The 26474-nt window shown below is 42.6% G+C and overlaps 1 protein-coding gene across 5 annotated transcripts in view; it reads left to right on the forward strand.

Annotated features, from left to right (window-relative positions):
- Positions 1 to 26474, forward strand: part of KLF7 (KLF transcription factor 7) — a 98794-nt gene that overhangs the window by 69128 nt on the left and 3192 nt on the right. For 3 of the 5 annotated variants that reach the window (XM_055398912.2, XM_055398911.2, XM_055398913.2), the window contains one exon: positions 21025 to 21148. In XM_055398912.2, coding sequence (XP_055254887.1) covers positions 21025 to 21148 — 124 coding nt within the window. Of the gene's footprint in view, positions 1 to 1201; positions 10919 to 21024; positions 21149 to 26474 lie in introns of those variants that run through there. The other 2 variants (XR_008682245.2, XM_088828047.1) reach the window with 2 other exon arrangements.

Here is a 26474-nt window from a genome sequence, read left to right on the forward strand (position 1 = left end):
GTGTCTTTCACACAGATTAGCTTATCCCTTGCCACTTGGAGAGATTGCGATTAGTGAGCTAGCCTCCTGGGGTCATGGTGAGTGCCATGTTTTGGATCACAGTTGTTATCGGACCTTAGTTTTAGGTTCAGTAGGGAATTAGTAAGATTTATCTTGATGACCTGAAGAGGCAGTGGGTATTTAGTCAGCTCCCCAGAGCAGATGTGCTAGAGAAAGGGTAGGCTGAGACATTCCTACTCAGATTGGAAATGATGAAGGCAGGTGGGGCCCAAGCCTGGGAGTGGTTGCCTGCACTTGATTGCTTTATCCAAGGAAGTGAGCAGTAAGATATCACTTACACGGATCATCGTAGCTCACCAGGTGCTTTCACTTACCTCACTTTATTTAACCCTCATTCACCTGTGAGGTGTTCTCATTCCCGTTTTAATACATGAGGAAACTGTGGCTCTGAGAATGATTTTTCAAAGATTTCTGTGATGAAGCCTAGTGCGTACCCCATTCTATTTGTCCTTTGGAAATCAGGTTTTTTGTGGGGCTAGAGGGAAGGGACTAAATTCAGACAGAACATAAATGAGTTTAGTTGTTCAGCAAAGTAAATGGCTTAATACTTACCATCATTCTTGTCTCACACACATGCTTAGTAACTGATGAGTTGTTATCTTGGATCCAATATGACAAGTTTAGAATAGTTAAGAAAACTGAATGACTGTCTTATCTAGTCCTATATTTGGTCTTGATTGAACTTAACGATCTTTGATCTTGGGTTTTGGGTGTTTTTTTTTTTCCTATTTTAAGAAATAAAGCTAATTTTGAAGAACCCAACAAATACAAGGCCTTGATTCTCCAGATGATAGCTCAGTACTAATACAGTTGCATATTTAAGAAAATTTGAGGAGAGAAATAAATCATAAATAGGAACTTCTCTCCAATCCCTTAAAAGAATGCACTTTAGCAGTCCCCTTTCCTTACTAAACTGGAAAATCCAAGTGGAGGTGCCTTAGAGAAGAGGTGGGAGAAGCTGTGGACGGATAGATCTTGGTGTGTAGGTTTCACGTTGCTGTCTTAGGTGTACCAGGGCTTTGCTTGGGGAGTTTGAACAAATAATTTGTGCTCTCATTTTTATTTGTATGATCCTCATGGAGTTAAAAATAATTCTGTTTATCTCTTTTTTTTTGCCACACTTTTTGGAGGATGTTTATAGATGTGTAAAATATCTTAAGGAGAAAAACAACGTGGTCGATACAGGAATTAGAAATCCCCTAGTCAGCAGAGATCCCAACACAGGTGAAGATTCTGCTGCTGTGTGCAACGATCTTCCCTCAGTATTCAGGAGAGCACGTGTTGGAGAAGAATAGCTGCTTTCTAGCATTCTGCCTTAAGGATCTACAGGAACCTCTGAGTGACAGGCAGTTGCATTGTCTTCCAGAGATCTGAAGAATGAAATGGTTTCAACACTGAAACACAAATTCCTGGAAGGTGGAGGGAACAACACACGTGACCCCGGAGGGCTCTGCTTTTAGCGGATTGTTTGCCTGTGGATTTTCCTTTGTCTGATCCTGAGTTCCTGTGCATCTTTATATTTTCAGATTTCCTTCCCCCTTCTATTTATTCTACCTGCCAAAGAATTAACCTAATAAGTCATTGGAACTGGCAGGGCCCTCATCCTCACATAATATGTGTCTCTTGCTTACTTAGAATTTGCCGCTAAGCATTAGAATGCTTTCTAACCCATGTGGGTTTTTCCACTCCCCCACAGTCAGATCTTGAATTTTTTTTGTGATTTTCCTTGGTGTCCATCTTCTCCACAAAGAATGTTAAATAAGCAGTGACAGGGACTGGAAATAATCCTTTCAACTAAGGAAAACCTTTCATGCATCCTTCCCATTGCTGCCATTGCACGAGTTAGAAGAAGCATAGGCACCAGGTTTGCGGGATCAATTACAAAGAGCTCACTGTTAAACATTTTTTTTTTAATCTGTTGTGAGAAGAATAAAGCAATAATTAAAATTAACTGAACAGCTTTTGCTCTATTGAGGCGTTAAACCTTTGTGTAAACACAATCATATTGTGCAAACATGGGTCTTTTCACTTGGCTGATTTAGACAGTGAAACCACTGAAGTTTTGAGGTCTCTGGGTCAAGGGCCCGTTTTGACACGGTTTGAAAGGTCACCTGCTCATTTGTGTCTCCGCTGTGCTGCACACAGGGCTGGGAGCCGGTCTGATTCCTTTCCCCCCTGCGGCACAAAGAGGAGCCGGCTGGCATTTGGCAGATTGTGGGTCTGAGACCAGCACACAAAGCCGGAACGCTTCCCACGGGGCGTGGGGGTTGGGGGGGGGCAGACACTGGTGCCTCCCAGCCCTTGGGGCCCAAGCAGTGAACTGGTTTGAGCGTGGAGAAAACAGCAGTTATAAAATATAAATGTGTTTATTATTACACTGGGCCCCATGCTATATAATTTTACACATACTCATATCGGTGATTTATGGCTGCAGCTCTGTATGGAGGAGAAGCTTGCTAATTCACCCAAATTGATAGGGAGGTCTCTGAAGATGATCAAACTGCAAGGAGCAGTAACTGAGAAAAAATGGTCTCCTAAAACAACCAAAAAAAACGTGGCTGCTATGTCAGAGGCGTCCTTTGTTCATTTATTTTGATAAGCAGAGTTTCGCCTTAATTATTCACGCTAATGCTTGCTCTGAGAGGAGTGTCCCTCACGTGTCCTGGCAGCCTGGCTCAGTGCTGGATGCTCTAGGAGATTAATGCCAAAACACCCAGCCCAGCTTTTCTTGAGATGGTGTCGTGCTTTCATCTGTGAGAGGTGAAGACAGGTCTGGGGGTGGCGGGTGTTGAGTGGATTGGAGAAGAGCAGAAAAGAAAGGAGGTCCCAGCCCCAGTTTGGGGCAGTCCTGTGCAAATCAGATCACCCTGAACCTTCCCAGGGTGGGTGGTGAGAAACCGAAGCCTGGGAAAGCCCAGGGGTACCCAACTAGTGAGGGGCTGAGCTGACTTCTGAGTCAGAGTCTGACTCCGGAGCCCATTCTCCTGCAATATTCTGCAGGGTTTTCTAGGAAAGAAGCCAGGAAGGGGCACAGGAGCAAACCGCCACCCCCGCACCTCCACTGCAGTCCATCCCATTTGCTCTGCATTCAGCCTATTTCCTGATCTTAGCAGCAATTATCATCATTTCCTACAGCTTTCCCAAGTGATTCTTGTCTTGGCAGAATCTTGAGTTACTTCTTCTGGGAGCTCTTCAGAAGGAAAGCACTTTGGAACAGCATGCGCTAGTTCCCAAGTACTCAGAGCATCCATGATTCATGCCTCCTGCAGAGGAGACTTCATGCAGACAGAACACTGAGGCCCTGGGGTGACTGGATGGGCCGTTTTTTCTTGGATGTATAATTACTAGAGGGTGGTACCAAATGGCCCACCCACTCTATTCATAGCAGAGCCTTGGGAAGCATCCCTGTACACAACCTTTTGTTTCCCCCTTATTCAGTCTTTTTTATGGCTTGTTGGCACTACTTTCTAACTATGTTTTTTATTTGTTCAGCTCTCTGCCTCTCTGCTGCTAGGAGTAGTGCCATCCATGTTCCAGCCACCATCTTCTTTCTCCCAGATGGTTGTAGAACATCCAGGAGGGTCTCTCTCATCATCTCATTTCCTTCTGCAGTCCATTCTCCATTTTGTAGCCAGGGTGATATTTTAAAGATTCAAATCTGATTGTGCTATATGCCTCTGCTTAACAGCTCACAATGGCTGCCACTGTTTTTAGGATCCTGTCCAGATTCTTAAACATGGTGTATGAGACCACTGTCCGATAGAAATATGTAATACAAGTCACGTGTACTTTATTTAAAAAGTAATTAACTATACTAATTAATTTTAGTACTAGACTTTAATTTCCACATGTCATCAATATGAACGTTTATTGACGAACACCTTACATTTCTTCCCATAGTAAGTCTTTGATATCCAGCATGTATATTACATTTAGAGCAATCTTTATTCAGATTGCTCACATTTCAGATGTGAGCCAGATGAGATAAATGGCTTCCAAATTGGACCAAGCGGTCTGGCCACTGCCTGATTCTCTCTCCCCATTGTGTCGCTGTCTCCCTGCTGGACTCACACTCCAGATCCCTGTCTTTGGCTTTCTAGGCTAGATGTGGGAGATGTGCCAGAAGGTAAGAGTTTGAGGAACTAGCCCAACATGGAGGCTTCTTCCGTCTACCTTTGCAGAGCCTTCAGAAAGTCAGAGGTATGGGTTAAGAATGAAGTCCTCCCTTGTGATTGGCCCTGGGGGTTTCCATTTTGGTTTATCTAGGGCTAAACCGATGCTCTTTTGGGAAAGTGAAGGGAATGAAATGGAAAACCACTGGTACAGTTGATATGTGGTATGGACTTTGACTGCCTACCCCACACAGACGTCCTGCATTATATGAGCTAAAGATGAGACCATGGGACTTGACAGGAGTGAGCGAGGGATGGTTCACACCTCTGGCTTCTAGTTTCAATAGATAATATAGAACAGCTATTGTGTGGGTGCCTCTAAAGATTTGTGACATTATTTCCAGTTGAAAGATTTATTTTATCAGAAAATATTTCCAAAAGGAATATGAACATTTATTTTTACTGTTGACATTTAAATAAGAGGCAGAGTGAGATAGAACTTATCATGTGGACTCTGAAGGTGAGATTCAGTTCAGTTCAGTTCATTTCAGTCGCTCAGTCGTGTCTGACTCTTTGCGACCCCATGAATCACAGCACACCAGGCCTCCCTGTCCAGATTGCCTGGGTTTAAATCTGTGCCACTTTCTAGCTGGTGAACTTGCACTTAACTCTCAGTTTCTCATCTATAAAATGGGGGAGGATAATGGCCTGTGTCTCATAGGGCTGTCAAGAGGATTAAAGTAGAGAGAATAGCCCTTAGTGCCTTGAAGTGACAGCACATAATGAGTGCTCAGTAAATATTAGCCAATAGCCTGTTTCCCCAGGATTTATAAACCATCGTTATCAATTGAGGATTGATAGAATTGGGCCACAAGTCTTGGCTCAGGATGATCATTCAAGATGTTTTCTCAGGGAAGATACATTTATTGTCTGTTTGCATATACGAACGTTTTGTGTTTTTCTCTCTCACTTGGTTCCCTACTCTCTCTCTCTCTATATATATATATATATATATATGTGAGGAAGGGAAATAGAGACATCTCATCAGGGTTTGATTCTGCCATCCATGTATCCAGTAGAAAAAGTCAAACATATTTCAGTGGATGAGATGTGAGACATGGCGAAATATATACCCATATATTAGTGGTATATGGAATTTGAGCTATTTTTCTATTAAAAAAGTTTTGCTCTTTGGTCCAAACACTTTGTCTTTCTAATCAGTGACACAGAACCAGTTGAGAAGTGGGGGCTTAGGGTGACATCTCTGATCATTAAATGAAAGACTAGCCGTAGGAGGTGGTCTGCTTGTAATACTGTGTAACACTGATCTCTAACCATCTTAGGTAGAAACAGGTGATTGCAGGCCTTTTACTTACCAGGATGGTATGTCTGGGCACTCAGCATTGGTATGAGCCACCTTGCATAAAGAAGGAAGTTTATTTGGGAATATTTTAATAATAACTTTGTTTACATGGTGTTATTGTAGTATACAAAGCACTTGCCCAGATGTCATCTGTCTCAGACTTCATAGTAATCCTGTGAGGCCAACACCAAAGAAATTAGCCCCATTTGGCAGAGGAAGAAAGTATGTAACTTTCTAAGATGAAAATAGTAAGTAGGAAGAGTCAGGTTAGAACCCAGGTCTCCTGATTGCAAGTCGTGTATGTGAGTGTAAGTGTGTTATGTGTGTATTTTATGCTAAACTGTGCTTGCAAGCATGATACTCCATTTTCAGAAGTTCTGCCAACCTTTCTGAATTAAAAAAAAAAAAAGTGAGATTGAGATGTAAAATAAGGTTTGTACTGTGGGTTTTCCACTGGGGCATGAATTGTTTCATTCATTGGTTTCTGTTACCCTTTGAATTAATAAGAACATAAATGAAGCTATTTGTGACAGAGACCCAAGCTAACAGAGATTTAAAGAAGATGGAAGATTTTTTTTTCTTTCATAGAAGAGTCCAGGCTCCCAGACAGGTGTTTTCTGAGAAACAGTCAAAAGCCCAGACTCCTTCTGTCTTGTTGGTTCCCATCCCTGGGGTTTCTGCCCTTAAGAAATAGCCGATATCCATGCAATTCAAGATGGCTATTCCCAGGCCTGCTTTCCAGGCATCTAGTTTTCATGCAACTATTTGGAAAGTGGGACAGGGAAAGGATGTCCCAACCTTCAAAGTAAAATGGAGTGGCACTTTTCACTTCCACTTGCATCTTACTGGCCAGAACTTAGTTATATGTTGACATGCAACTGCAAAGAAGTTGGGAAATGAAATCCTCATTCTGGGTGGCAAGGAGCCCAGCTAAAATCTGGGGAGTCTCTTATGATAAAAAAGGGGAGAATGAATATAGAAGGACAACTGGCTGTTACTGCTCTGCCCTTAGTCTTAAGAATAGTCTCTTTTAAAGACATTTAAGCATGAAACCCTTGGGTTCAGAAATGCTAAATGTATAATAGGGTAAGAAAAAAAATCCTAGTGCATTTTAGTTTGCAGCACATTGCACAATCCAAATAACTGCAGGAAAACTAGGTACCTATGATATGCCAGAAGTTCTGAATGGAAATTTAATTTACATTTTGCATTTTATGAGAATATTGCATTATTGGCATAATATGAAGTGACTGGGAAATGAATAACTTTGAGATAGTAAGTCTGTAGGGTCAAATTAACCTCATCTTAATATTCTTGCACATTTTTCCCCATCCAAAGTATAAAGTCACATTGCATTGACATTTTCGTCCCAGGATGAAAATTTAGTAGGAGAATGAAAAGTATTTTGTAGCTATGGGTTTAGCACAGACAAAATTAAGACTGTTTGAGGTTAGGGGTATATAGGCTGACAGATTGTGTGGGGGTGTTTTTACATATGTGGGTGTCAATATGTTTGTGCTGAATTGTTTGCAGATTTGAGGGGAGGTGGTTGTGTGTGTGTGTGTGTGTGTGTGTGTGAATATAGACTCCATGGGTAGCTTCAATCATTGTGTTTTCTTCCTAATTCCTACTATAGAGCAACAGAAAGAGAGTGTAGGAGGATCTCGGTTACAGAGTTCTGAAGGCAGGTTTGAATAAGGACTAGTCATAGTTTGTTCAATCAAATTCATCAAGAGTGTGTGGATTGTCTCCAGTATTCTAAGTCTTAGAAATACTAAGGTGACTAAACCTAGCCTCTGCCCTTGAAGAGACCAGTCTGTGAAGCTACAGCTTCAATGTAGCAAATATGTAAACAAATCACTCAGGTAGTAAGATAAGACTCTTCTAAAAGAAGTTACAGGAGCAGAGGGGAAGGGGTGCCCACCTCTGTCAGAGCTGGCATAGAATCACGTGCCCGAGAAGGTGCTTTGTGAGGTCCTTGTGCCACGCATTAGAGGACGCTCTGAGGATCGGCTGTGTAAAGACACAGGCTCTGTCCTCAAGGCAGTCAGCCTCCTGAGAGGGGGTGGTAGTATGTCTTCAAGGCCCCGAAGGGTGTGGTTCTGACCACCGCTCCAGGCCATTCTTGCAATTCTTCATATCTTCATCCTTCACCTCAGCTGGGACAACCCCCTGTTCCTCATCTCTGGCCCTTTGCATTTCCTGTTCCTGCTCCCTGAAATGCCCACTTGCCCTTGTCCCGGACATCCTTCAAGTTTCAGTGAGACATCTCTTTTCTGGGAAGCCTTCCCCGATGGTTCTGCGGAGTCTTGGGGATGACCTTTTCCACATATCCACGCACTGATCAGACACATCGGAGCTTGTGTCATTTGTGTGCACTTGTAGGGCTTCCCCACCTGTGAACTCTTCTGACACAGAGACCCTTGCTGCTTTAATCTCTAGCACTTTCATTGCTCAGTGAATATTAAGATCAAGAATTAATATTGGTTAGATCCATGTTGTCACACTGAAGAGGCCAATGGTATTTTTCACCATCAGTGTTAGACCAGAAGTCTTGCTATTTGACTTTGCCTGCTCACCTGCAAACAGAGATGAGGTGTGTCGAAAACAATGCATGTTAGGGTCTGTTCATCTGGAAGACAGTACGTTACTGTTGATTTCTGATTGATCACTGACCCATTCATTAGTAGGTGTCATACTGAGTGCATATAATGTGCCTGAGCTGGTGCTGGACAGTGGGTGATGACGAAAAGGCAAGTGAGAAAGCATCCAGCCCTGTACCCAGACACACATTGGATACTCAGTTGAATTTATTGAGTTGGAGGTGTAGGATGTCCCTGCTATAAAAGCAATTTCCATGTAATGTGTGTAGGGAAAAGTAGGGCAAACGATCAAGGCATAAAAAGATAAATATCTACAGGAAATAGCAAAAAGTGGCCACAGAATGAAAACTGAAACAAAGCTATAGGTTTCTGAGGGGAAGAAATGCTTGGGCTGGGGTGCTGTGTAAAAGACAGACACATCCTGAATACATGACATCCCAGGAAGCAGGATGGGCAGGGGAGGGCTGCTTGGGGATGTTGGAGAATGAGGGGTTTGTGGAAAGAGTAGTGGACAGATGAGGGTAGAAGAAGAAGTGAGATGGTTTTGTGGGCATTTCTTCTTAAGTCCAGGCAGTGGTATTTGAAGAGCATCTTGTTTAGGTTATCAGTTGTCAAAATAAGAAACTAATATCTTCCTTTTGTGTTAGTCTTTTCTTAAACTTCATACCTGGATAAGGTACATATTGGGGATGCCTTATTTAGTCTCTGGAAAATTCAGTCTCTGGAAAAAAAAAACTGGGATTAATCTTGGAAGAGAGTTAAGTTATATAGACAAATTGATGTTTTAAATCTTGACTCAAAATCTCTAGGGAATTGGATTCATATCTATTCAACTTGAATGGTAACTGGTCCAGGGGAGGGCCCATATCTCCATCACCTGTATGTAAATGACCAAATTTGGGCTTTTTGAGGATTGATAAGGTTACCTTTTTTGTTTATTGATTTAAGGCAAATTACCTTATCAAATATTGATTTGCTTAGGCCACTTCTCTACCATGCCTACCATCTACATTAAGGAAGAACAATTAATGATTGCATTAGCTTAATCAGAACAAATTCAACATGCTGACACTAGTCATTAGATAATTACCAAAGTCAGATCTAACGTGGTTTTGGATTATCCACTTTTACGGGTTTTCTATACCCTGGTTCCTCTCTTTTCGTGTATACCACCTGTGTAGCAGAAAATTAATTCTGTACTCTAATAGTAAGTGTTTTGAGCTTATATTATTCAATTTTTCATTAGGGAAAAAAGAAAATTACAGTTTTTCTAAGACAGTAGACTGGGCATCATCAACTAATGTGATAATGTACCAATTGATGACTGCCATGTGTCTGGGATCTTGTCAGATGTGTTTTAGCCTCCCCTCCCTACACACTGGTACTGGACCTCCATATCTCTATTTTTGCCATGAATCCCAGATACACAATCCTCTCCCACTGTCCTCAGTCTCCCCCAAATCCTCCCCAATATCAGGTCTACTCTTCTTCAAACCTCTGTGCTCCACAGTTACTCTGTCTTACTACTTCCCTCCATGCAAGAAGAATAAATTCCTGCCAATTTTTACTTGAAGTTTTACACCTGAGTTCCCAGCCTCTGAAACATACTGGATCTTTGGGGGGAAGGGGTCCTGTTTTATGTTGGTTTGCTTCTGAAGGGCACACTCTTGTATTAGAGATATTGATACTCTTACAGTGGCTTGGTGATACTTTTCATGTCAGTTAAGCTTGGAACATGTTGTTTGTGGCTAAAGTTACACTGTTTTCCTTGTCATTCTTTAAATTTTTTAAAATGATTAAAAAATGAATACTTTAGTCATGGTTGTAGTAATAGACTGTTCCATCATATACCCTTTGCAATCATGCTATCTTTATATTTGAATGTGAAAATTGAAGATTGTCCATGAGTTTGAAATTCACAGGTCTTAATCAAATTCCTACCTAAATATCACATTGAACTGTGGGAACCTGATTTACAGAGTAATATCTTTATTGCTAAATGGAAGAAATGTCCTATGAATTAGTTTCAAATAATTCACATGGTGTAGTTGTGGTGACATAGAAAGAGACGAATGTTTTAACAACTTTCCAAATCTAATTTCTATCTAGCTTTTAACTTTGGTATTCACTAAAATGTACTTCATTTTCCAAATTGATATTAAACTTTCTTTGAATTTATGCTTAAAAAGCTGACAAACTATTTTTTAAAATTAATATTGGGCAACAACAACCAAATTAAACCAGTGAGAATCAAAGCAAAATAAGAAAAAAATACAGAAAACATTAACCATGTTGCCAGAAAATAGTTTAGATCCCCATGAGTAAAATATGAGAAACTACTTGTTTTAAAACTTGAGCACATATAATTTAAGGTATGAGTGTGGAGGTCTAAATTTTTAAATGAATGAGATGGCTGGATGGCATCACCGACTCGATGGACATGAGTTTGAGTGAACTCCGGGAGTTGGTGATGGACAGGGAGGCCTGGCATGCTGTGATTCATGGGGTCGCAAAGAGTCGGACATGACTGAGCGATTGAACTGAACTGAACTGAACTGATAATTGTATGAGAATTATTCTCTTAAGAGTTGCAGGAGTTTGTTTTTGTTTTGTTGGGGGAACGGAATTAATTATACCTCACTGAAAATATTAGAATACTGTACACATTTTGATGAAATTTTTAAAAAATCAATTTGACTTTGAGAATATTATGATACCCCTAGCCTTAGGGGCGGAGAAGGCACTGGCGACCCACTCCAGTACTCTTGCCTGGAAACTCCCATGAACGGAGGAGCCTGGTAGGCTGCAGTCCATGGGGTCGCTAAGAGTCGGACATGACTGAGTGACTTCACTTTCACTTTTCACTTTCATGCATTGGAGAAGGAAACGGCAACCCACTCCAGTGTTCTTGCCTGGAGAATCCCAGGGACGGGGGAGCCTGGTAGGCTGTCGTCTGTGGGGTCACACAAAGTCGGACACGACTGATGTGACTTAGCAGCAGCAGCAACAGCAGCCTTAGGGGAAAGTTAAAGTGGCTCAGTCATATCCGACTCTTTGTGACCCCATGGACTATAGTCCATGGAATTCTCCAGGCCAGAATACTGGAGTGGGTAGCCTTTCCCTTCTCCAAGGGATCTTCCCAGCCCAGGGATTGAACCCAGGTCTCCCGCATTGCAGGCAGATTCTTTACCAGCTGAGCCACAAGGGAAGCCCAAGAATACTGGAGTGGGTAGCCTATCCCTTCGCCAGCGGATCTTCCCGTCCCAGGAATTAAACCAAGGTCTCCTGCATTGCAGGTGAATTCTTTACTAACTGAGCTATGGGAAACATGCTGCAATATCTAAAAATACTTATATTGGAATCACAGGTTGCACACTTGCAAAAATTCTAATTGCTGAGAGCTTAGCAGCAGCAGTAGCAGTACTTGCTCCAGCATCTGTGATGGTTGCCAGTTTCATGACCAACCCACTCTTCCTTCAGCATTTCGAACAAATTCACCAAGAATCTAACAGTTCACCTCCAAAAGGAATGTTTTGGAAAAAGTGTGTTAGTTGCTCATTTGTGGCTGACTCTTTGTGACCCCGTGGACTGTAGCCTGCCAGGCTCCTCTGTCCATGGAATTCTTCAGGCAAGTATACTGGAGTGGGTGGCCATTCCCTTTTCCAGGGGATCTTCTCCACCCAGAGACCAAACACGAGTCTCTTATGTCTCCTGCATTGGCAGGTGATTCTTTATCGCTGGCACCACCTGGGAAGAAGTTAACATTTATTAAAATGGAATATGTCCCCAAAGATTTGTTTCATCCTGTGTATTTCCTGGCTGTGTTTCACAAAGCTCGGTGGGTCTGAGGAGTAATTCAGTGCGATGCTTGGGCTCCAGCTTAACTCTCGTGGAGGAGCCCTTGTGCCCTTGCCTTGCACATAGAGGTGACAGTGGTCTCTGTTCCATAGTCTTTCCTGGCCTCCTGCACATCTGTGAACTCCCTTTTGATATCGCCATCATCGTCAAAACCTTTTATCCATCTGGGACTCTGTATCGGATTCCACTGAATCTTCATAACAACAAGGGAAGCAGGACAGATCTTTTAAAATATCTTTTCCACACAGTTAAGAACAGTAAGTCGGGATGAAGAAATCAGCTGACTCTACAGGCCATATTGCTGATAGGTAGCAAAGCCAGAATTAGAAGAATCTGTTTTTGGATGCCTGTTTCATTTTTCTCCACCAAATCAGTGATTCAGGTTTCACTGAGACATCAAGGGATGCCTACCCTGATGGTCCTAGAGAGTCTTAGGGATGGTCTCCTCCACACATCCACACACAGGCGTTTATCAGACACATTGGGTTTGTATTATCTGTGTGTACACATGGGGTTTCCCAACCTGGGAACTCCTCTAATGCTGAGACTTTTTCACTTTAATCTGCAACACTGTCATTGTTCAGTGCATCTTATTAATAGAATCAACAGTTAAGGTTGGTTGCATCCAGGTTGTCACACCGAAGAGATTGATGGCATTTTCACTGTCAGTGAGTTCGAGCAGAAGTTTCATTATTTGACTTGACCTGTTCACACGTGGACAGAGATGAGGTCTTTTGGAGATGATGCATGTTAGGGTTTGTGAATCTGGAAAGCAGGGTAGTAACATAGCTTTGGAGCTGGGCATTGGGAGGAGTTTAGAAAGGATGAGCCCTTACACTTGAATTAATGGTGGGAATTCCACATGGAAGATATATTTTAACCTGTACTGTCCAAAATAGAAATATATGTAAGCTATATATGTGATTTAAATTTTTCTAGTAACCACATTTTTAAGACTCAAATAGAAATAGTGATAATAATTTTAATAATATATGTTATCTAACCAAAAGTGTAAAATATTCTTTACATTGCTTCAGTTTTTAAATTTTAATTAAAATTAAGTTAAATTAAAAGTTCAGCTCTTTAGTTGCCTTAGGCTCACTTTAAGTGCTCACAGCCGTATGTGATTCGTAGCTACTGCGCTGGACACCACAGGTGTCGACATTGTGGCAATAAGTCAAATTCTTTCTCACCTCTTCGCACTCTAAACTAGGAGCTATAACTACTTAAGGACATAAAGTTTAGATTCTAGATTATAGATTTTTAAACAACCATTTTAAGGTGGTAATCCAGGCAGTGAAGGGGCTTCCCAGGTGGTACTAGAGGTAAAGAACCCACCTGCCAATGCAGGAGACCTGAGTTGCAGGTTCGATCCCTGGGTTGGGAAGATCCCCTGGAGGAGGGCATGGCAATCCACTCCAGTATTCTTGCCTGGAGAATCCCATGGACAGAGGAGCATGATGGGCTACAGTCTAAGGGGTGGCAAAAAGTCAGACACAACAGAAGCAACTGAGGACACACGCACGCCAAGCAATGAGGAGTTAACCTAACCTAAGCCAGTTTTTATTTTATTAGTTGTTTTAAAAATTTTAAAAACAGAGTAAATGTTTGCATGCTCTGTAAAGTGACTAGTGCTTTTTGTAAATTCAGTAACTCGGGTCATAGCATCTATTTGGCCTTTGGATGAGCAAGTGATTAATGAATGAAAAGAATCAACATGTAGCATAAATAAAAGAGTATGTGTTTTATGTTATGTAGTCATTATAAATGCTTTTGAAATTATGGAAAATGAAGTCCTTGTCTCATTTTTCCATCAGTCACCTAAAGGACGTATTTACGATTCATCTGCAATCTAAGAGGAACTCTGAGACAGTTTTCCAAAGCAGAGTTAAGAACTTGGAGTATTTTCTTGTTGTAGCAGGTACTCCCTGAGAAGGAATTGCCAAGCTATGGAGTGATGTTTACTGGTTACTCTTTTTCCAATGTTAAGAAAGCGTAGTGACATTGTCTCTCTCAATGTCTTTATTCCCCAGGTAGCTTAAATTCTCTAGTGCTGCTGAGTGTGATGTGAAAGCAATTGATAGGTCTTTGCTGGTTCCCTCTAGATGTACTCAGTAGCAATATAAACCCATTACAGTGTTCTTCCTCCTTTCCATTTTGCTTTTCTATTTCCTGATCCACAGAATTACAAATTCCTAATCCAAGTCCTAAGGGAACTAGGACCCTAACATGCCCAGACAGCAGAAATCTTAGTAGCTACATTTTTAAAAAAAAGAAAAGTAAATAGATGAAATTAGTTTTAACTGAAACCTGGGTATGTCAAGGTCCTAGTCTCCTTAGGAATTGGATTAGGAACTTAAAATTTTCAGATCAAGAAATGAATGCAGAAAATTTGCATTAGCAATGTTTATTTTCCAGAGACTTTTAATGCAAGATTCTGACACCTGTTCCTACTTCATGCTACACTCTTTATCTTAAAGGCAAATGTATAGTGCAGTACATTTGACATATCACTTACGCTCTCCCAGACTTGTCTTCAGTGAGAACCTTTACAAATGAATTCCGTAAAATGACGCACGTGGTTTCCCAGAGGAGATGTTGCTCAGGAGACCGATCCCAGGTGTGAGTTGAAGGTTACAGGAAGATTTTCAGGATACTCCTTTTTTAGGCTCAGGTGGATAGGGAAGAAGTGGGGAGTGATCTGTGATGGTGAAGGAATACTTAATCTGTTGTAGAGTTTCACACTGTGGTTCCTGACACAGAGGTGTGGCTGGGTTTAAACAAGCCAGCGATCATTTTCTGCTCTTAAGTCAGGTCAGAACAGAGAGAGGGACTGAGATCGCTTAGACTGTCCTGCTCCTCTGTGTGGACTTGGATCTTCGTTGCAAATCAGAAAGGATGCTTCATTCATGCAGTGTGTTCTACAGGGTTGAGCCAGGCCCCACTTTGGTACTATTGGTATCACAACGAACAAAAGAGATGCTTGCATGAAGCTTATACTCTCCTAGGGGAAGCAGACAGTACTGCACACAACAATATGCAATCTCATTTCAAAGCGACTCAGTTCAGTTCAGTCGCTCAGTCGTGTCCAACTCAGCGTCCCCATGGACTGCAGCACACCAGGCCTTCCTATTCATTGCCAACTCCTGGAGTTTACTCAAACTCATGTCTCTTGAGTCGGTGATGCCATCCAACCATCTCATCCTGTCATCCCCTTCTCCTCCCGCCTTCAGTCTTTCCCAGCATCAGGGTCTTTTCAAATGAGTCAGTTATTTACATCTGGTGGCCAAAGTATTGGAGCTTCAGCTTCAGCATCAGTCCTTCCAATGAATATTCAGGACTGATTTCCTTTAGGGTGGACTGGTTGGATCTCCTTGCAGTTCAAGGAATGCTCAAGAGTTTTCTCCAACACCACAGTTCAAAAACATGAACTCTTCGGTGCTTAGTTTTCTTTATAGTCCAACTCTCACATCCATACATGACTACTGGAAAAACCATAGCTTTGACTAGACAGACCTTTGTTGGCAAAGTAATGTCTCTGCTTTTTAATATGCTGTCTGCTGCTCCTGCTAAGTCGCTTCAGTCGTGTCCGACTCTGTGCGACCCCATAGACGGCAGCCGACCAGGCTCCGCCATCCCTGGGATTCTCCAGGCAAGAACACTGGAGTGGGTTGCCATTTCCTTCTCCAATGCAGGAAAGTGAAAAGTGAAAGTGAAGTCGCTCAGTCGTGTCCAACTCTTAGCAACCCCATGGACTGCAGCCTACCAGGCTCCTCCATCCATGGGATTTTCCAGGCAAGAGTTGGCCAGGGCAGATCATGGGGATTGTATACAATAGGACCTTACAAGCTTTTGACTTCTATCCTAAAAGCAGTAGGAAACCATTGGAACATTTACATTTTAATTTCTTCTTAACCTTTTTTGGGTCATGAACTTCTTTAGCAGTCTGGTGAAGCCTGTAGAACCCTCTGCAGAATAATGTTTTTTCAATGCATAAAATAAAATCCCAGAGGGTGTTAAAGAAAATAACTATATGGAAATAGAAAGATTAAAGTCCCCTGTAAGGGACATAGATGCTCCAATTTATATTTGCAAAGAGTTCTTCTGGCTGCTGCATGGAGAATAAACTGTAGGGACCAAGGCTGGAAGCACAGACACCAGTGAGCGTGGCACTAAGATCTTCTCATTTACCCTGTAGTGCAGTGGTCTCAAAGTACAGTTGTGCAACACGGTCGATTTGAATGCAGGAAGAAAATTTGATAACTTCTGTTTATATTTCTGTGTGGGAGGTTAGTCGCTCAGTTTTGTCCAGCTCCTTGTGACCCCATGGACTGTAACCTACCATGTTCCTCCGTCCATGAAATTCTCCAGCTGAGTTTCTAGAGTAGGTTGCCATTTCCTTCTCCAGGTAATCTTCCCAACCCAGGGATCGAACCTGTGAGACAGGCGGGTTACAGGTGGATTCTTTACTGCTGTGCCACCGGGGAAGCCCCTGTTTATATTTAAATGACCCTGATTATTTTAAATTTCTATATTGAGTGTATGTAAGACCCTGATGCTGGGAGGGATTGGGGGCAGGAGGAGAAGGGGATGACAGAGAATGAGATGGCTGGATGGCATCACCAACTCTATGGACATGAGTTTGGGTAAACTCCGGGAGTTGGTGATGGACAGGGAGACCCGGTGATTCATGCGGTCGCAAAGAGTCAGACAACGACTGAGCGACTGAACTGAACTAAACTGAATGTATTAGGACATTAGTACATTTATATAATTCGTGGATTAATCTACATGTATTGGAGATACATGTTCAGAAGGCAATGGTGACAGTATTTTTTGATCAACCAAATGTTACGATCGTGATGTAGGTAGAGTTACTCCGTAAGAAACTGAATAAAAGGCCACTCTCCTTTGGACCACATTGCATTTTAGAGGCCATTTTGTGAGGAAGCATGAATTTCTGCCCTGCAGTATTAGTAAGCTTTTATAGGAAAAGGAGTATGTCAAGGCTGTATATTGTCACCTTGCTTATTTAACTTATATGCAGAGTACATCATGAGGAAGTCTGGGCTGGAAGAAGCGCAAGCTGAAATCAAGATTGCTGGGAGAAATATCAATAACCTCAGATATGCAGATGACACTACCCTTATGGCAGAAAGTGAAGAGGAACTAAAAAGCCTCTTGATGAAAGTGAAAGAGAAGAGTGAAAAGGTTGGCTTGAAGCTCAACATTCAGAAAACAAAGATCATGGCATCTGGTCCCATCTCTTCATGGGAAATAGATGGGGAAACAGTGGAAACAGTGTCAGACTTTATATTTTTGGGCTCCAAAATCACTGCAGATGCTGATTGCAGCCATGAAATTAAAAGACGCTTACTCCTTGGAAGGAAAATTATGACCAACCTTGATAGTATATTAAAAAGCAGAGACATTACTTTGCCAACCAAGGTCCGCCTAGTCAAGGCTATGGTTTTTCCAGTGGTCATGTATGGATGTGAGAGTTGGACTGTGAAGAAAGCTGATCACCGAAGAATTGATGCTTTTGAACTGTGGTGCTGGAGAAGACTCTTGAGAGTCCCTTGGACTGCAAGGAGATCCAACCAGTTCATTCTAAAGGAGATCAGTCCTGGGTGTTCATTGGAAGGACTGATGCTAAAGCTGAAACTGCAATACTTTGGCCACCTCATGCGACAAGTTGACTCACTAGAAAAGACTCTGATGCTGGGAAAGGTTGGGGGTGGGAGGAGACGGGGACAACAGAGAATGAGATGGCATCACCGACTTGATGGACATGAGTCTGAGTGAACTCCGGGAGTTGGTGATGGACAGGGAGGCCTGGCGTGCTGTGATGCATGGGGTCGCGGAGAGTCGGACACGACTGAGCGACTGAACTGAACTGAAACATGAAATTGTATTCCCCATTCTATTTTTCCTGTCCCTCTGATTTCTGAACTCCCCCTGTTTCAGGCATTACGCCTTCATTTGGTTGAGTTATTTCTTGGTTATTTTAAATTTTTTATGAGCATTTGCAGAAATGGCAACTTGTGGGTTAATTAATCAGATGTTGGAAAAATAGCTTGACGAATCGCTATAGCATAACTTGGCTAAACTGGCAGGGCGGAGGGGCCTGTCCTCAGTATTGTTCTGTGTAGTACCTGCTGAAGCAGGAGACAATGTTAGGTGACACAATTCAGAGCCAAATCCAGGTGCGTGTAGTTTCTGTCTTTGCAGCTGCAACAGGGATACAGCCACTGGAAGGATGCTATGAAATAGCTCCTGGGGAGAGGGTGCTTGGTTTGTTCCAGGAATTAACAGAGCATCCACATTGTTTTCTGGTAAATAACTAAATCCTTGACATTATTTGTCAGCATAAAACAGAACAAAACTAACTTTAAAAAATTCAGTGAGGGAAAAAGCGAACACTTAGAAATTAAAAAAAAAAAACCCAAAGACATCCACTTTTAATCTCCATTTTGTCTCTGTCCTTCTGTGTCCTTCAGAGTGTGGTTGCCTATGATGGACGGGTCTGTTCGATTGTGGGATTGATTTTGGGGACTGGATGTCTCTGCTTGTTGCTGCAGAATGGCATGGCATTTCCAGATGCCTTGTTGTTGCTTTTGAGGTGTGCTTGGTACCCAAGGTTCCAGGACCCTCCAATGTTACTCGTACATGAAGGCTTTTGGGAATAAGGGGCATTTGGAATTTCTGAAGTCTTTGGCGCCTCATTCTCCATTTCTTGTTGTTGTGTTTGCCAGATTTCCTTGAAGTAACAGAGGCTCCTGGGTGATCAGTAGTATTAAGTTAATGATGCCAGCAGTCCTCTCTGGTACTTCTCTCTCCAACTTGGGTCTCTTAGTTCCCCTTCAACATCCCACTCATTCAGAGCAGATCTAAAGGACACGGTCTTTCTGGTCCATTCTCCATCAGTGTACTGAGGTAACACTTCAGACTTAAAAAGACTCTCCCATTTTTCAATATTTAGGTTGCCCAGAGTGACTCCAGGCTCAGCAGGCTGGAGCCTGAGTCCTGGAAGTTTGTATTGACCGCCACTTAGACCTGTCTTCTCAGCCGCCTCTGAGAATACAGGCTAATGGGGAGGGACGGGGGTTCAGATTAACTAACCATTTACCTTGTGCCAGGCTCCAGAAATGCCTGATACACAACACCTTACGTCAACCTCACAATAGACACAGGAATCTCACCCCCATTTGACAGACGGGGACCCTGAGGCCTCACGTCTGTAATGAACAGAGTAAGATCCCAGGTGTGCTAACTCCGAAACTGACCTGACCCCATCACGCTTCACCTTCTCTCTCTGCAGCAGGCACGATTTTCTAAAATTGTGGCTGTAAGGATCTAGAAGGTGAACTTTTAACACCGCTTAGTGATGCTTTTTTTTTTTCTGGTTTCCAAAACTGAATGGGTTTCCTCCTGTGCCTCTAGCCCTCCTTCATATCCTCGTGGTTCAGTTGAAAAGAGATGCCTGTATTTCTCATTCCTCTTCTCCATGGGTCTTACAGAGCAGCGGCTCACTAGGGCACCGATTTAATGAAATAAAATTTTCAATCCTGTTTGGTTCAATTCTAGGTGATACAAATAAAGAATCGTGAACACTTTGTAGTTAGGTTTAAAGGGAAGGAGAAAGGTGGAAAGAAGAAAGTGGGTCAAGTATAGTATCTGGGCAAGGTCTCCTAAACTGCTGCCTAGTGAAAGATTGAGCTATTAAAAGTGGAGGAATAATGGGGCAGCCGTACTCCTTTGGCACTTGTGTGTCTGGAAATTTCGGGTTTGGCAGTTTATACTGTTTACCAGTTATGTTCATTGTATCTATGCCAGGCATTGTTCTGATTAATATATAGTACATGTGTATATTAATTTATCCTCTCCCTTTGAAGTACATACTGGTATTATTTGTAAAAGAAGACAAAGGCACAGAGAGGTTTATCATCTTGCCCAAGGATAGATAGTTAAGGGCAGAACCAAAAGTTGAGCCTAGGAAAAGTTGGCTTCAGAGAGCTGTTGACCCCTATGCTAACCGGCCTCTCAGTGACAGGGCTCAGTAACTCTCATGATTTCAAAGATCACTTTTCTTTTTAGAACCAGCCCACCATACAGTTGGAAGGTTAAATATTTGTCATGTTTGGTGACAGACGTTGATGGGTTAAAAAAAAAAAAAGGTCTTAGGAAAAGTCATGTACTTTCTATCCCATATTCCTCCATCTGTATTTACTGTGCTAAAAGGTCACTTGAGCACAGAGCTTGGATTTCATGCTTCTAAGCAGCTTCAGCGTGGCTGAAACCTTGCTCAACAAATTGACTTTAAAAATATTTTGTAATAATGTGTATTGCTCTCGAATATGAATGCGCTGGAGTCATTAAGTGATGATCTTCTTAAATGGGACTTTTGTGACTATATTTTACATAAATACCAGGAATCGTTAAGTGATTTTTTGTCTTACTCTCAGATTGTAGCCTTTCCTCATAACTGTCCATCCACTCACATTTACTGGAAGGAACTGAGGTTCTGGGAGCCCTGAGCTCTTTGCCTTGTCAGTCAGCTGCCTGGCTACACTTTGTGGTAGGAGGGAAGAGAGGGGAGAAGACTAAAAAGGCTGAAATGGTAAATTACTCTAGGTTCTGGGGAAAAATAGAATTAGAAGCATTTGTGGTTCTGATGAAAATAGCACATTTCCTTTCTGCTTGGAGTGTGGGGGGGTCAGAGAGCTCCAGAGAATAGAAAATAAATAAAAATTGATCCCTCTCCAGTCAAAGGAAATGCTTTGACTCTGGGAACTGAAATGACAGCTCTAGATTTGAAGATCTTGTGAAACCACTTTTGAAGGTTAAAAAAAAAAATAACAACAACAAAAGTACTAAGAGGCTTAAAAAAAAATGTGACACACTATGTTAGGAAATTTAGCCTTTCAGGAATGATTTTATAGCCCTTTTCCAAGACTGAAGAGTAGGTAACAGAGCCAGATCATGCTGTTCCTGTCACTGACCATGGCCATTCCATCTCTCCTTGCAGGTGAGAAGCCTTATAAGTGCTCATGGGAAGGGTGTGAGTGGCGTTTTGCACGAAGCGATGAGCTCACAAGGCACTACAGGAAACACACAGGTGCAAAGCCCTTTAAATGCAACCACTGCGACAGGTAAAGAAATTTAGAAGCTGGCGGGAAGGGAGAGGGAGATGGTGAAGTGGGTGGGAGGCTGGGTTGGTCGTGCGCTCCTGGCTTCATCACAAGCCTCTCTCGAAGAGACTCGGGCGTGGGGATGCCTCTTACTTCTCCACGGAGAAAACCAATGAGATCAGGGTGCCTCCTTGCATACAATCAAGAGATGATACGGATTCTCAGGTCAGTTACATGAGTATTTCATGAACCCCAGAAGTGTGATGGTCTCTCGATGTCAGTGAGACCTGACTCCTACCCTCGAGGGGATGATGTGACAGATAATTTAAGTATAATAAGAAAATTAATAGACTAGAGAATGGTCGCCGGTAGTTTCTGATCTTTTTATTAATATCAATACCATTTTTCTCAATGTGAGAAGTAGAAAGCCTGCATGAAGGAGGGGAAATTAGTTATAAGACTTTCCCTTGAAGCATTGTTAGGAATGAATTTACTGAAGAGAGTTCCCATTCTTTTGGGGAGCCTGAGCCATCCTTTCTTCTTTGAAAGTAGGTGCAAAGGTCTAAAAGATGGTGAGGCTTTGAGAACTCATCCTATAATTCAATTTCAAACCTTCAGCATTTGATAGTGGAAGAAAGAGCACGTAGCAACAGACACTACACAAGTAATAGTATCTGACAGCCCTGGCATTATCAACCAATAAACCCCAAAATGGAGACTCTGCAGGCCAAGGTGAAGGCAGGATTAGGTTTAGACGTAATCAAATAATGGGCTTGCATCTGAGCGTGTTATCCTTCTAATCCTATTTCTGTGTTTAAAAGGAAGCTTAAGAAAATTAACCATCTTTTTAATGCAATATTAAAGGTCTCGGTTATGATGAGAAAAATGCTTCTAATAAGATAAAAGCCCTGAAAGCCTCAGGGTTCCCCGGCTCGGCCCCTCGCTTGCAGGGTGGCAGGAGGGGTGTGCAGGATGTCCACAGAGGCCTGGCTCTCCGGTGGAGGAAATGCGATCGCTTTTGCATCCTGCCTCCCCCAGCCCCCTCACCAGACCTTCCTCTGGTGCAGACCAGGACAGGAGTGGCCACGTTTCATGGGTGGCCAGTTGCCTTGGTGCTCCTTTAAGATGCTCATAAAGAAGCATTCACGTTGTTCCTCCTTTTTTTCTTTTTTCCTGAAGAGCCTATTTTCCTCTTATCTTCATTCTCGAAGAACTAAATAAAGCCCCCTTGCCTTCTGGAGCCCAAAGATAACCTCCTACCCCAAGGCTGAGGAAGTACACTCCATGAAGCTATTGTCTGTCTGTCCCTTAGAGCTCTCTTCTACTACCCCAAAATACAACTGTTTGTCATTTCTGTTCCATTCACCTCAGAATCCCCCTGAATTTATAGAAATCAGCAGCTATTCTCCTATAGATTATATTTCAGTGATATTGCTCCTTATTTGAAACTTTCTCTTGATGCCCATATCTAACCCTGGTTACTAATTAAAGAAGCTAATAGGTGGTGACTCTTTGACCATAGTCCTTTGCGGAAGGGCATTATATCAGTGGGGATGAAGATATGTCCTTTGTGAGTTATCAGAGTGTGGTGGTAGTGGGTACACATGAGTCATCCTTCCCTGAAAGGTGGTGAGGCTATTACTTGGAAATCGTGCTTTATGGATAGCCATAAGCCTTGGAAACAGGCAAAGAATTCTTATGGGGAAATTGCCAGACTTCGTATTCCTCTTAAGTCAACTGAGTTAAGCAGTATGCAACTGTCCATACTGGAGAAGGGGATGACAGAGAATGAGGTGGTTGGATAGCATCACCAACTCAATGGACATGAATTTGAGCAAGCTGCAGGAGATAGTGAAGGACAGGGAAACCTGGCATGCTGCAGTCCATGGAGTCACAAAGAGTCACACACAACTGAGCGACTGAACACAACAATGCATCTGTCCAGCTCTTGACATATTAGGATTAAACCTGACTGGTGTATATGGAGAAATAATTTCAGTGTAGGAGATGTCAGGGATGGGTAGTTCAGTTAGTCTTTTGCTTGATTTTCCTCATCAAAATATACTCTGGTTTCTGGAGCTAGAAGTTTGCTGAGCAGATGGTACAAACTGTGACATGGTATTTGGGGCAGCTGGCAAGTAGCTCAAACTTCTGTGGCAGGAGAGTCAGTGCCTTTCACCAGTGTCAGAAACCAGGGGGTGGAGCCTCATTAGTGTCTCCTGACAGGCAGCACCTTGTACTTCAGCTGCAGGAACTGTGCTAAAAATAAAGCGGGTCTGGGAGGTGGTGCAGGGAGCTGGAGTGGTCCCAAAGTGATGGAAGGAAAGCCTGGAGTGACCACGGTCTTGGCATTCCTGAGAAGACTTTTACCTTCAAAAAAACAGGACATTTATAGCCCTTAGCAGAGCACTGGATCCTGTTGGTGCCACAATATGTATGAGCCTAAGAAACCTATCTCTTGCCTCATATAATTGAATGATCAGACTACCCTATGGGCATGCATGCTAAGTCACTTCAGTCGTGTCCGACCCCTTGCAATCCCATGAACTGTATAGCCAACCAGGCTCCTCTGTCCATGGGATTTTCCAGGCAAGATTACTGAAGCAGATTGCCATTTCCTCCTCCAGGGGATCTCCCTGAACCAGGGATCAAACCTGTATCTCTTAGGTCTTCTGCATTGAAAGGTGGGTTCTTTACCACTAGCGCCACCTGGGAAGCCTTCAGGCTATGCTGCTGCTGCTGCTGCTAAGTCACTTCAGTCGTGTCCGACTCTGTGTGACCCCATAGACGGAAGCCCACAAAGCTCTCCCGTCCCTGAGATTCTCCAGGCAAGAACACTGGAGTGGGTTGCCATTTCCTTCTCCAATGTGTGAAAGTGAAAAGTGAAAGTGAAGTTGCTCAGTCGCATCCGACCCTTAGCGACCCCATGGACTTCAGCCCACCAGGCTCCTCCATCCATGGGATTTTCTAGGCAAGAGTACTGGAGTGGCTTGCCATTGCCTTCTCCCAGGCTATGCTACTTAGAGGCTGAACTAAGTTAGATTGGGGTTTCTTGACCTTAAAGCAGGTACCAAGTCTAACTTATACTTTTGCCTATAGGATAAATTAAAAAATACATGAGTTCTTGTTTGTCTTGCTAACATTTCAAATTGCTAAATGTCACAAAAATCTCTGTTCCTGGCTTTGAAAAATTGGAAGATCTGGTAACAGTGGACTCACATTCCCAGGTGACCATAATTTTCTGGAGCTGAATAGCCATCACTGCCTTTGGTAATGGTCCTGTGATTACTCATTTCTCTCTGCTCCCCCTCCCTCACCACGGTCTCCCCAATATGAAGGCAGAGCATCAGTTGCTGTGTAGCATGTCCAGTTATCTCCTTTTAATGAAGAGCAACATTTCTTTATATTCACAGAAGTAGAATCAGATGGTTTAAAAATGTCATGTGTTTCTTACTCTTGACCCATTGCACCCATTTACTTTATCTGCCTGGCCTTAAAGACATTAAGTTTTATGACCTCTGGCTTCAGGTTTGGGGAGAAATCAATGAGGTGTTTCTGCTATCTTACCATCAAACTGCACAGTACAGCCCACTCAGTGATCAACTGCTTAAAGGGATGAGTGTTGTTTCTCAGCCCTTAGGGCAAGAGGCTGCTGATGGTAGTAAGCAGGGCTATTTCCCCAAGTAGCCATATGCAGCTATAACCCAAGGAGCCTGCTCCCAGGGTAGTACCTCCAAGATCCTAGGAAGTTTAGAGGAGGCATCTTGATCTTTGATCTCTTGGTCAGCCCACTTATAGGTGGTGAGAAACATCAACCTATATCTAGCCCTTTGGGGCCCTTGTGCATTGCTGTTGGCTTAATGCCCATGTGACTTTAGGGGGCCTTTTTCATCAGCAAGAGAAATGACAATAGGGGTTTGACTAGTTCTCTGCAGTAAACAAATTTTAGTCATTAAGAACTTTCTTATTTAAGGTCATCTGACTGCTGTACAGTCCTAAATACCCTCTAGGGGTATATTACCCTTAGAATTACTAGATTCTGCATTTCTAGATGCAGAGTTTATCTATTACTTTTTACTTTACTACTCCTATGTGGAACTCAATAAGTATAATTTAATAAATATAAATTAATCATGACTAAGTATCCTACTCGGAGAAGGCAATGGCAAGCCACTCCAGTACTCTTGCCTAGAAAATCCCATGGATGGAGGAGCCTGGTACGCTGCAGTCCATGGGGTCGCTAAGGGTCAGACACGACTGAGCGACTTTACTTTCACTTTTCACTTTCACACATTGGAGAAGGAAATGGCAACCCACTCCAGTGTTCTTGCCTGGAGAATCCCAGGGAAGGGGGAGCCTGGTGGGCTTCCGTCTATGGGGTCACACAGAGTCGGACATGACTGAAGTGACTTAGCAGCAGCAGCAAGTATCCTACTGGTATATTGGATTTAAATAAGACCTCAACGGTGAGGGACCCAGTCCCATTCTAAATCCATGCACTTCCTAGAATTTTAACAAATAATGATGCTAGTTTGATTCAGGAGGGGTGCAATAATATTTCATACCATGTTAAGGAATTGGTTGGTTTTTCACTTGTTTTTCCTGAAAGAATTAAAGATAGATGCTTGTACAGATTGCTAGATACTCAGCACAGGTTAAGCACTTGGTTCAAGGAGAATGAAAGTATGGAACACATACAGTACTGAGTGGTTATTTCAAATGAAGTCCTAAATCAAGAATGCTGTTGTCACATGCGACTTCCCTGGTGATCCAGTGGTTAAGATCCACCTGCCAGTGCAGGAGCCATGGGTTCAATCCCTGGTCTGGAAAGATTTCCACATGCCGTGAAGCAACTCCTGAGCCCCATGAGACCTAATGCTCATGCTCTGCAAAAAGAGAAGCTACTGCAGTAAGAAACCCACAAAACTCAACTAGAGAGTAGCTCCCATTTGATGCAACTAGAGAAAGCCCGCGTGCAGCAACAAAGACCCAGCACAGCCAAAAATTAATTGATAAATTAATTTTTTAAAAATACTGTTGTCCCGTATGTTCTCAGGATGTGGAAGAGAAAAGAGAAAGATTTTGTACCAGTAGCAAAGACTTCTGCTTTGCTCCTTACCATCTCGAATCCCCACTTGCCTCTTTTGGGCACATAGGGTTCTTGGTACATGCTCTGTGGCTTTCTTGCAGGGCCTTGCTGCTCAGGCTTGACCAGATTAACTTCTGGATTCATTTTCTAGTTGCTGACGTTGCCAGTTGTCACAAGTTTAGTATCACCCTTATTTATCTTTACAGATTTATCATCTTATGGTTCCTTGGGTTAGAAGTCCAACACAGATCTCCCTGG

Source organism: Moschus berezovskii, chromosome 2 (assembly GCF_049115385.1).
Source record: "Moschus berezovskii isolate FMDL1 chromosome 2, NW_MosBer_1.0, whole genome shotgun sequence".
NCBI classification, from domain to species: Eukaryota; Metazoa; Chordata; class Mammalia; order Artiodactyla; family Moschidae; genus Moschus; species Moschus berezovskii.